Below are 13,189 nucleotides of genomic sequence, written 5' to 3' on the forward strand. Positions count from 1 at the left end.
TGTTTGAACCAATATCTGTATAATAGGATTAAATCCTATCTGTATCATTCAGTGATAATATCAGTTGATATTCTCAATTAAATATCAATGCTTTCAATATATCCTTATTTCTTATCGAATCCTAGGTATACTTAATACCTAATTCTCTAAGATCGATGGCTCTGATACCAACCTGTCACACCCCGACTTAGGGCCTGGGTGTAACAACCGTTAGTTGGTATCTGTTTTGAAAATTATCAGAGTTGCGGGTTTGTTTTTAGCGGAAGTCTTTAAAATAATATTCTTTTAATAAAAAATGGGTTCAAATACCCATTTAATATCATAAATCACGTTTGACAAAATATGAGCGGAAGCCTTGTTAATAAAATATTATTATATTGAAACCTCAAAATTTGAATACCCGTTTGATGATTTAAATACATGTCTTTTGAAAACATAAATCTTTATATAAAATTCTGAGTAAAATATCTGAGCCATCAGATCACCTCTAATGACTATGTCTCCAATCTTTTAGTATGTCTCGTTTGTCAGTTATATTCTTTAAAATTCCCTGAAATGTGGGGGAAAATACGTCAGCACACAACCGGTGAATGACGCTGACTCAATTCAATACCATTGTGTAAACAACAACAATACCTTTGTGACAACACTCATTTGGCACCCAACTCAAATGGTATAAAATTACCCTAAGTACATGTACAATTAATCATATCCACAATATCATTTCTCTGAACAGTCCCGTAGACTTCCAGAGGCATGTTTGATGATATGCATGGCCTCAGGGAACTCCGAGTCACCATGTATGTATGGATCCAACCACATGTATACTCTTAATCCGAGCATGCCCGTTTCTTATTATTGTAACACAAAGTTTTAAGGATTCGTAAATCCCATGCAAACAGTTCAGACTCTATAAGAGTTGTAAAAGTTTAGGGCGTATTCACATTTTATGATTGTAATCAGTTTCTGACACTGATCCCTGTTTATTGATCAGTTTCTGCTACTGACCCCTGTCTGTAAATTAGTTTATGTTACTGATTCCTGTTTTTGTTTTCAGCTTTATGATTGATTGATTAACTATTATCTCAGACCTATAGTACGAGATTAACATTTGTATAAATATCTAGATCAACGATCTAGCTTTAGACTCGTAGTCTGTTTTGTATAGCTTTAACATTGGCAAATCATTTATTTGTATAAAACATTTATGCCTTTAGTCCTTTTGTTTGTTTATCATTTTTATGCCACGTCTCTTCTTTCAGGAAGAAACATCTATAGCAGGTTTCTTTTTCAAGAAGAAACATTACCTTAACTATAACCGTTGTGAATGAATATTTCTTAATCACAAAGAAATATTATTTTAACTATACCCTTTACATGTAGGTGATTACGTTTCTTAATCATAAAGAAACAATAACTTGACTATAACTTTTGCTTATGAAAAGCTATATTATGTTTAACAGTGATCAAGGTTCGGGCTATACCCCCGACTATGGTCTAAGCTATTAAATAACAATAAAATAGTAACTTAATCAGAACCCCTACCTCTCACGGCTCTGTGGAGTTAAATGCCTATGACTAAACAAGCGGCACTTCTACTTTATACCTCGTACTAGAGCTTAGACTGTCAGAGCTTCGAGCTTGGCACGTACTACGAGATGCGGCTCGCAAAACGATGTAAAGCGTGTGAAAAGTGAAGTGGTTGGTGTGAGTTGGAATGTGCCGAACACCCCTCTATTTATAGCTGAAATTCTGCAACTTCGCGTCGCGCGAAGAAGATGTTTGCATAAAGTGGCTGAGTCATCAGACGTCTTGACACGTGTCACCTCGTGCTGCCACATGTCATGCATGCAGAAGAGCTATTTCGCGTCGCGCGAAGAAACCATATCCTAAAACTTCGCGTCGCGTGAAGATATGTGGCTGGCAGCGATGAGAGCGTGCGAAGTGCAAAGTGCGCCATCAAAACGCCACATTACGCCCATTAACCGAGTCCGAGTCCGTGTCCGTACGCGTGCGCGTCGGGTACTTCGCATCCTCCGCTAGGACTATGGAGAGTGGTTAGCCATACAAGAACATATCTATGGAAACTCTCTTCCTTATAAAGAGCTTCCATTTCTATTCTTGTTTCCATGTGGGATGAAAGTTCTCTTTCTTATTTATACCTATGTGGAATGCTTCCTCTTTCTTTCATCTTTCCATGTGGGATGGATTTTCTTACTTCCTTAGCATAAGAAAGCTTAATTTTTCTCATTTCATTTTTCCCATGACTTATCTTGTGAATATTTTTAATCCTGCAACTTTTAAAGTTGACATATTTGGCCCAAAATAAGTATGGGTTTTTCCTAGATGTTACACTAACTGCATGAGAGTTGTGTTCAGATTTGTAGTTCTCTTGATGGTAGTTACATTGATGTTCCATGTGTAACGCAATGAGGTTAACAACTTCTTATTGATTTCAGACAACTCCCAACAAAATACCAGCATTTCTCATTTTAGTGTTCAATGCTTCAAATCTGTTAAGGAGTGATGAAAGTGTTTCCCCTTGGACATGATTGAACATATTGAATTCCCTGTTTAACATTTCCTTTCGGCTTTCTCTAATATCCAAGTTCCCTTTAAATTTCTCCACAAAAGCATCCCAAAGTGCCTTTGCAGTAGTGCATTCTCTCAAGGTCTGAGTGATTTCCGTGGATAAGCACATAATGAGATAGCCATATGCCTTTTCATCTTTAAGCATTTTTTGTGTATCAACTTCAGTGAGACTTTCAGGAGGATCATCGACTAGTCCATCAAGAGTCATTGTTACTATTCTATGAGGTCCATTTTCTATAGACCTTGTCATCGCAAAGTCATTTGTTCTTATAAAGTTCTTGAACCTCCATTTCCAATCATCAAAGTTGCTTTCAAAGTTGAAGAGTCTAGGTGGTTTGTTGGCGGTTCTGGCTTCATTTTCAAGTGTCAAGAAGCTCTTTAACAATTATGGATCGTAAGACATCTTTATAAACTGATTAGTAAAACACCAATCCAAAATAGTTTTGAAATCAGCAAAAATATCTAAAAATTCGAAGTGCTGTGAATTGTAATCGCAAATAAACAGTAATGCGATTGGGGTAAGGTACGCGAATGCAATTGGGATAGGGTGTGCGAATGAAATTGGGATAAGGTGCGTGAATGCAATTGGGTTCCAAATGCGATTTGGATCCAGATGCAATTCGGATTTCAAATGCGATGTGATTGTGCAATAAAATGCGATTGCGATTGACACACAAATGCGAATGCGATTTTGTGTTTCAAATGCGATTGCGATTTGGTATCTGAGAAACAAAATCGTGAAACACGCTCTTTTGCATGAAATATTCACAAAAACACCCTTTTTACTGAGTTTAAAAGTCTTAAACACCCTGAATAACTGGTAGGACACTTAAACACACTTTTCAAACTCCAAAACAAGACCAAAATCCAAGGTTGTGACCCAAGAACCTCAACTAGTAGAGCGAAAGCTCTGATACCAATTGTAGGTCCCTATACCGGATCTCATAGCATGTTCTTGGATCAATCTAGGTTGTAGGTTAGTGAAAATCACCTACAACTAACCATGATCTTGGATCTTGTTTGTGTTTGAGTTATTTGCTAAATAAGGAAATGTTATAGTAGTTGGATGGATAAGGTTAGAGAGAGAGAGAGAGTTTTTCAAAGAGTTGGTTTGTGCATGGACATACCTCCACTATTTATAGTGGAAGGTATGCCATGCAACCTTTAATTATTTTCGACCCATTGGGCTTTGACTACATATGGCCTTGGGCCCAAACATACATTTGATAAAATAAATGAAAGCTAACAAATTATAAAAGAAAAATAAACTAACAAGTACAAAAGACTTAAAAACATCGAAATGGGCTCTACACGATGACATTTTAATTTTCCAATAATTTATTTTATTTTCCTTGAAAAATGGTTTTCGATTTGCGACCGTTTTCCTACAAGTTGTGTTGTTAGAAATTTGGGACCGTTAGCTAGAAACAACTGCTATACCCTGTAGGCTGAGGAGCAAAAGCAGGAATCCGTCCAAGGAAAGGCTCGCGTCTGATTATCTAGTTGGTGAGGTAATATCTTACCAAGATGATGATCAGTCTTTGGTCAGAGAGGATGATCAGCCACGTTGGAATTGAGACACAACTGAGACTCCTATAGGAGGCAGCAGTGGAGAATTTTCCACAATGGGCAAAAGCCTAAAGGAGAAATGCCGCGTAGAGGGAAAAGGCCAACAAATCTTGAGCTTTTTTTTTCCCAGGGAAGAAGGAAGAAGAAAAGGCCAACAAATCATGAGCTTCTTTTTTCCTGGGGACAAAGGAAGAAGCAATGACGATATCTGGGGGAATAAGCATCGGCTAATTATGTGCCAGCAATCGCAGTAATACAGAGGATGCAATCGTTATCCGGAATGATTAGGCGTAAAGCATCTGTAGGTGGATTTTTATTTCCGCCGTCAAATCCCAGAGCTCAACTCTGGACAGGCGGTGAAAACTACCAAGCTAGAGTATGGTAGGGGTAGAGGGAATTTCCGGTAGAGCGGTGAAATGCAGAGAGATCGGAAAGAACACCAACGGTGAAAGCACTATGTTGGGCTGACACTGACATTGAGAGATGAAAGCTAGGGGAGCGAATGGGATAAGATACCCCAATAGTCCTAGCCGTAAACGATGGATACTAGGTGTTGTGCGTATCGACCCGTGCAGTGTTGTAGCTAACACGTTTAGTATCCCGCATGGGGAGTACGTTAGCAAGAATGAAACCCAAAGGAATTGATGGGGACCTGCACAAGCGGTAGAGCATGTGGTTCAATTCGATGCAAAGCGAAGGACCTTACCAGGGCTTGACATGCAACGAATCCTTAACCATTTAAAAATTTTCCAAAAATAAATATTTTTATGAGTTGTGTTGCAAGTTTGCGACCAGGTTCCTAAGAAAGATTTAACTTTTGATTGAAATCAGTTTCTTCGAAAAAAAGTTATGATCATTTTCCTACGAAAATTTTAATGTTTTGTAAGAAGAACTCAATTTCCTTGGAAACTTGTCGCAAATTTGCTACCAGTTTCCGATGGAAATCAAATTTCCCCATGTGAGTGTATTGTGCGTACGTATATGTTTGAATGCGTGTGACTGCATGTTGCATATTTGTGTATGTGTGCCTACAGTTAGTAGGGAAATGGTAAGCTCAACTTGTAGAAAAATGGTAACTAGTAACAAAAGTCCAAAATTAGAAAACCTTCCTACGGGCCTTTTTTTGGCATAGAAATTTGCCTAGTTTTCTAGTGAAAAAGAAAAAAGAAAAGAAAGCATACTAGTAGTTTTATATGAAGTTTAAACTGTCAGTGGTGTGGGAAGTTATTCTCTAACGAGATTAAAAGAAAGCATATGCGACCGGGGTGGGCGCCGGTGTTCTCATAGGTCCCGCAACACTCGGATATACTTCCTAAACTCGTACAGTCCACCCTAATACACTTGAGAGATTTAGGGCATCAAAATGATTTTAATGTTAAATATTGAATAAGATATGACAAACGTTTTATTTGCACCCAATTTCATAGAACCTTTGAAATATCATAGAATTAATTTGCACGGTTGCAAAAGAATTTTTCTAGTTTTGGTATGTAGACAAAAAAAAAGATGTTGAACCACTGGGATCATTAATTTTGGTTTTTAATTAGAAAACATTGAATTTGGTGTACATTAACCTTGAAAGTATTGATAACATTAAACTTTTAAGACATGAAAGATGTTTGTTGATAGAGTTATGAGATGTTTGAATTCATGACATACATTTTTTACATGTATTTACGTGTCATGTTTTATGTGTTTAAAAAAATATTTGTGTATAAGATTACTGTTTTCACATTAAATGACAGTTAACGTCTCATAATACAAATAACAAACATATTTAGCAAAAAAGAACCATTTTATACAATATTTTATAAAATACAAATTACAAACATTTTAACATAGATACAAAATTTCACCGAAAAATGAAGTTTGCCATAAAAGTCGACTATTCTTCACGATTTTCATCCATATTAGCATCTGTGTATTCATCTGTCCTCCTAACCTAGAAAATTTTGGATCAGTGAAAATAATTAGAACTAGAAATAATTAAAAGCCTAACTACTTGATTTAACATTTAAGCTTCAATCCCACATGATGATATTTAGACTATTGTTAGAGTTTCTCAAAATGTTTGGGTTGAAAGTTGAAACTTAACATGTTTGACCTCTAAAATCAAAGTAACACTCATTTCACATACAGTACAATAAGAGCTTTCTAGAATACATAAGTCTATTTTATGGACTTTCGAGGTCAAGCCTACAAGATTTGTTTTTAAGCTTATTTACACTCAAAGCCTAATTATATTCATTTCTGGTGATGCAATCAATTTAAAGAGCTCTTCAATCTTTAAAGTGGAAAACTAGTCAACTGACCTAAAGTCAAAATTAGTTATCAAGTGGTAAGATAAGAGTATCTCTAACTTATAGAAGCAACCTTAATTTTAACAGCCAACTTGACCGTAGCATCAAATAACTCTACAACATTGACAAAATCATCCATCAAATATCCCATGGATGTTGATGCAAGAGTCAACAAATAATAATAATAATAATAATAATAATAATAATAATAATAATTAATAATGAAAGATCTAAATTTTGGATATTTAAAAATATCAAAGGTTCTTTTTAAATACATGCAAGATTTAGAATATACCATTGCAAATGTCACCAGGCACCAGATATGACACCTGAAACAGTATTTTTAACCCATTGATTGATACCCTGCATTCGAAAGAAAATTTATAAGCTGCCCTCCAAGAATGTAAAAAATATGGGCAAATATGTTCTGCAAATCCATTAAGTAGACATACTATGTTTCTTAAATCTACTAAGATCAAATGCTTATCAGTTCCACCATATACAATAACATACCGTTCTCCAAACTAAATCCGCAAAATCTACAAACATGAAATATGTTCTACGCTGTTTAAATCATTTTTCTTTATAAAACATTTTCTTTAAAACTTTTTTGTGTTTTATCTAGATTTCTCTTTAATATGGAAAAAATAAAACCCACAATCACACCCACATTTCTTATTCTGCTGTATCAATTAGACATGTGTGATTTAGACTTCATTTGCTTTTATGCACACCGTTTTATGGGCTCACAATAACCATATGTGTTCTACTAGCATCATACAACAAGTTTAAAATTTTCATGTCACAGGTCTGACCTATATGGGGTAACATAAAAAAGGCAAAACTGGCAAACAAATACTAGTGCATTCAGTAAACTTGACCTGTATGGAATGATTGTGTGGACACCCTTGAAATCCTAGGAACACAACTTGCTAGATTTTATCTTTCAAGTCATACATTACCTACACACATAGACATACTTAAAGTTATTAAATAGAAAGTTATAAATTTATTATGATCAACAAACTATAAAACTCACTTTTTGCCCTTTCTTGTTGATCTCTTTTAGCTCCCCTCTTGTATAATATCATTGCTCCATGTGGCCCACAAAGCCTAACATGCGGTTGTTACTTGTCACTTAATAAAGGACCGAACCTTAAACATCTTCTAAAGAAAAAGATACTTCGTAACTCTAACCTGCAATCCAACTAAAGAAAATTCAAATTAACCATTTTAAGTGTGCATTTATCAAAGAAAATCATGTTAGTCAGATCGTTCCTGCATTTCGGATATGAAGTTTCATTTGAAGCTTTAGACAAAGGTGCTATTGAGATATTGGGCCCTTATGGTATCTCGTACACATTCCGACGATTGGCCGAGCGAATAAGTCAACTTCAAAGTGGATTTGTTGTGCGAAGAGTGCGTTATGACCCGTGGCCGCCTGTTATCTTGACAACAAACAAACCTTTGTTTCTGCTCCAATATTTTTTCCAAAGCTTTTATCTCAACTTTATCAAATTTTGAAAATTGTCGAACCCACGCTCTAGCCTTATCTTTAACCACCATGATTGTCTTCATTGATGTGATAACCAAATCAGAATGCGCACCACTGCACACATTAAAAAAATTGGATACCAATTTTAAGCTACTTGTTTGAATTTCCAGTTTGATCATCAAAATTATACATCAAGTAATAAAAACAAACCCCGCAACAAAAGAAAAAATGTTGTGAGCATTTCATTGATTAAATCATTTCAAGTTCCAATACCATAATACGCAATCTATATTTAGATACATTTCCAATATAGTAACTTGTCTCGAACATGCTTACAATCAAATGAAAGATATCTTGAAGTGTGCAAAAACAGTCGTTAGATGAAGTAAAAGTAATAATAAATTATACCTTTAGCACGTCATCATCATATGGTGCTTCTGGAGCAGTTACTCTGATTATTTCACATGTATATGCAGGCTGCAGCAACAAGAGGCTTAACTTCTTTGTCATGATGTTTTAGCAATTATGGCTTTACAATTACACTTACAAAAAGTTGCATAGATTTTAATACTTCCTTCGGTGGTGATTGCTCTAACTCAGATAAAGATGGCGCAGCTTGCGGCAGTAAACCAAAGCATATGCGTCATGTTTATAACATATATCAATCATCACCACTTCAACTTTTGTCCATTTTTCCAAAATCTATAATTCAAAGATGTTTTGGTACCGGTAATATGACGCTATCATTTGCAATACGTGATCTTAGATTTTCTAAAACTAGAGGTTGAAACTAACTAAACTAAAAGTATTAAAAATTGACCCTCAAAAGCACATACCCAAAAAACATAAACAAATAATCATAACTGACATTAAGAATAAGAAAAGTTGCAAATACTTTACACAATTTCACTCGCTGTTCATCTTCCCCGTCCCTTCAAACTGAACCATAATTCCAATTGCCACCCGAATTTCATAAAATTGTCAACATACTTATGAATTCTCCCCAAAATTCACAATAACAAACCAAAAAAGACACAGAAAACAAATCAACTTATGTGTTTTGTACAAGTGGAAGTCTTTACCAAATAGCACCATAAAGTAGTTTTCTTATACTAAATTACAAATAACCTAACCACAGGCCCAAACATACGATAAATTTGAATGTATTGCCCACTCTGTGAAACTAAACCCTAATTTAACCAAATTCACACAAAATTCCAGCAAGCTAGTAAGAGTATTCATTCCTCAATTAACGCTTCAAAATTCAAAACCTAAAAAGGAAAAAAACTGCAGTAATTCTTAACTTCAAGCTTCAAACAACAAAGTTAACATCTAGTATTCGAAAACTATAACAAAAATCGTTGAAATAAGAAATCATATTGTGTACGTTCTACACAGGTTAGACCTTCATACAGCTTATTCAAACACAAAACTCCAAATTCGCAACAAATTACAACATATATTGAAATATAAACTCACATTATTACAATAAACACAAAATTATACCTGCGCGTTCTTTGAATTCATAATCAAGCAAATAACTAGGTCTGCGTTTGTGCAGAAATCCCCGTAACGGCTGTGCGTGAAGGAATTGATGTATGTTTGTGAAGAAATAGGTTTTGTGCAAGGTTGATTCGATGGAAGAAAACGCCCCTGTGTGAAGGAATCGGCTCGAAATTTGAAGAAGTTTATTGGAAGATGGGTTTTTAGGTTATTTGTGGTGTAAGGTATGACGGTGGATTAACAATTAGAGTAACAAATTAAAGAATGATGAGAGGCATAATTAATAAGAGGTAAACGGTGGATAATTAATAAGAGGCAAATACTAAAGGTTATCTTGCTTCATATAAAGGAACTAACATTCGTTATCATATACCAGACTTTCGTCGTGGAAAAACGGATGTTAGTCATGCTCCTAGAGGACCTAAAGAGATATTTAACTACCATCATTCATTGTTGAGAAATATCATTGAATGAAGTTTTGGAGAATGTAAGGCTAGATGGGAGATGTTACAACATATGCATGTCAATTACACCTATGAGACACAAGTGAAGATCGTGCTAGCATCTGTGGTAATTCATAATTATATTAGAAGAAAAGATACATGTGATGAAGAATTTAATAAGGCGTAACAAGAATCTTACTCTCCAAATAATGGTTTTGATAGTCGAGGATCTAGTGACATTAATGAAATATATGAAGACACAAGCACACAACGTAGAATAAATGATTTATACATGAGTGCAGTTAGAGATATGATTGCAGGAGATCTAACGAAACCAAGATGAATGTTTATTGAATATTAATGTATTTTTGTAGAAGTTTTACGTCATCCTTAATATAAATTTATCCAAAAATGATGGTATAACTCATAAAAAAGGTATATACATATAAAATATAAGTTATGTGATAATATGTAACCATGTCCCTTTTGGTCATTTTACTAACAAATGCTAAATTAAAAAAGTTAGCACAAACACTTAAAAAGAGCTTATCAACTTGTAGAATATAAGCTAATACAAACACTTAAAAGAGCTTATCAAATAATAGAAAATAAGCTATAAGCTACTTTAAAATATAAACATAAGTTAATAAATAAAAGTTAGGTCAAACACCCCATTAGAAATTATAAAGTAACACCAAGAGACGACACACATACTTAAACGTGTGTTCCGTATTTTTTTTGTTATGGCATTAAAAGATGACACACAAAAAGGTGTTATCCTTGCTTCAAATTTTATAAAAGATGATAGTTTTTATGACACACATTTTTTACACGTAATAAAATCAGTGTCACTTAGTTGACGTGTCATGAGGCTATCACATGTGCAAGGTCAGAATGTCAGGCCAATTAATTTGAGTATGTGTACCTATTATTATCCTGAATTTTTGTAATGGTCGGGTTGTTTCCACGACTCATTATTGTGATGTTACATAATATGTTAGTTATAACTGCTTTTTATAATTGTTCTCAAGGATGAAAAACTTATGGTGTCTGTGGAGGAAGAAAGAAGATGGACTTGTTTATTAGCTTAGGGTTAAAGTTATGTTCATAACATCATGTGTTTATATAACCTATATTTAGGTTTAACCAACTTAGTTAGTTATAAACCTAATGGGCCAACAAGTCCACTTCTTGATCAAAAGCCCACTCCATGTTATTTCATCTCGTTAAAGTATCTAACCCAGTTAACTAACTTAAGCGGGTCAATGGCTCGTTACCTCACGGTGTAACTCTCACGGGTCATAACCCGGTTGGCCGTATTGACTTACCGAACCGGTCCATAATTCCAACAGTCTCCCACTTGGACGGTTTATGGTTAAGTTACTCAATACTGACAGTCAGCGGTGCTCTAGTTACACATAGCTGCCCCCAACAGGTTATAACATTTTAAATTCATTAAACAAAATAATCTTGGAATACACTATTGCAAGATAACGAATTTATGGTAATCGTTGTCATCTATCCTTTCTGTATAAGACAACAATTGAACAATGAGACATGGATCAGGTTCAATCTCATATGGCGTTCAATCATTATAGTTCTCGATCAAGAGTTAAAGTGGTCCAATCAAACACACAGTTAGTTTGGGTGAGGCCTCACACTTTACCAGTTTGAATCAACGAAGGCGCCAAGATGTCTAACTATTACACATCATGTAAGAGTACAGAATCCCATCTTGAATAGATACAACTCCCACTGAACTTCAGATTATTCCCAACCAATGCCTTTATAGCTGGCAGTTACGCGACAGCAGTTGACACTGATCAAAGAATAACATTTAGTAAACGAAAGTTCTAATATGTATCTCATGTCTGGGGATACTAAATGAGTATACCAGTATCAAAACATCTTATGACTAAGATCCATGAAGATGATTTGATGCGAGTTACATCCAACGTCATTCATAATGAGGTCTGTGAGTTTGGAAGTCAACTCCTTGAGTCCAAAGTCAGAATAGTCTTAATTCGGAATCGTTCCCACGAGTCTGACCGACTACGGATAATTTCGAATACAATATTCATGGATTAAACGTATTAAAATCGAACACAGTTATATTATTCAGCATTTGCATTTAACCATTAAATCAAAAGAGAACTTAAAGTATAACTGTTTGAAATGTTTATACATCCAAATACTAAATCAAAACAAACTACTAGCTAATCTAAGACCGATAGCATCTCTATGATGATCATGCTTGTCCTGAGCCATCGGTTTAGTAAATGAGTCAGCTAGGTTTTGATCTGTGTCTACTTTGCTTATTATGATGTCTTCCCGTTCCAATATATCCCGTATATAGTGGAACTTACTTAGAATGTGCTTGTCCCTGTGATGACATCTGAGCGCTTTGGCTTGAGCAATGGCCCCTGTATTGTCACATATTACGTCGATCGGTTTCAGAAAACTTGGAACCAGATCGAGGTGGGCTATGAATTTATTCAGCCAAGCAGATTGTGAGCGAGAAACATCTCGGTCATTCTGGAAGCTAGAATCAGTGTAACACCTTACAGTGAACTCTTCTTCCACTCCTCCAAACATCAAGAACATGTCTTTCTTCCTTTTCAGGTACCTTAGAATGTTCTTCACAGCAGTCCAGTGGGCAATGCCAGGGTTCTTCTAAAAATGACTAGTCATGCTCAGTGCATATGAGACGTCAGGTCTAGTACATAACATAGCATACATGATAGAACCAATCGCTAAAGCATATGGAATTGCTTGCATGTGCTTACTTTCAATGTCCGTTTCCGAAGATTGCGATTTGTTCAACACGGTTCCTTTAGCCATGGGGAGAGCTCCTTTCTTGGAGTTGTCCATAGAGAAGCGTGCCATTACTTTGTCTATGTATGTACTTTGACTCAGCCCTAGAAGCCGCTTAGACCTATCATGGTAGATCTTAACTCCTAGAATATAAGCAGCTTCACCAAGATCTTTCATTGTGAAACAAGATCCCAACCAGTTTTTAACTTCCTTAAGCATAGGGATGTTGTTTCCAATGATCAGTATATCATCCACATACAGGATGAGGAATAATATAGTGCTCCCACTAGCCTTTCTGTAAACACAAGGCTCATCTTCATTTTTGATAAGACCAAACTCTTTGATTTTCTCATCAAAATGAAGATTCCAGCTGCGAGATGCCTGTTTAAGTCCATAAATGAACTTATTCAGTTTGCACACCCTGTAAGGATATTTAGGATCGACAAAACCTTCAGGCTAAAAAATATAGACAT

The 13,189-nt window shown here is 35.4% G+C and overlaps 1 protein-coding gene and 1 pseudogene across 1 annotated transcript; one reads left to right on the forward strand and one right to left on the reverse strand.

The window, feature by feature from the left end:
* Window positions 1-2,455: 2,455 nt before the first annotated feature.
* On the reverse strand, window positions 2,456-2,800 carry LOC143615455 (uncharacterized). The gene has a single exon (XM_077088578.1). The coding sequence runs from the start codon at window positions 2,798-2,800 to the stop codon at window positions 2,456-2,458; it is 345 nt and encodes a 114-aa protein (XP_076944693.1).
* A 1,131-nt stretch (window positions 2,801-3,931) lies between these two features.
* LOC143615457 (18S ribosomal RNA) lies at window positions 3,932-5,020 on the forward strand (annotated as a pseudogene).
* Window positions 5,021-13,189: the final 8,169 nt, after the last annotated feature.

This window comes from Bidens hawaiensis, unplaced genomic scaffold, assembly GCF_021521415.1.
Source record: "Bidens hawaiensis isolate Kalapana, Puna unplaced genomic scaffold, B.hawaiensis_p1.1 tig00042984_1, whole genome shotgun sequence".
Classification (NCBI taxonomy): Eukaryota; Viridiplantae; Streptophyta; class Magnoliopsida; order Asterales; family Asteraceae; genus Bidens; species Bidens hawaiensis.

What these genes read in the sequence shown, in the direction of transcription:
- LOC143615455 (XM_077088578.1), bottom strand. Translation starts at nt 2,800, where the DNA reads ATGACTCTTGATGGACTAGTCGATGATCCTCCTGAAAGTCTCACTGAA.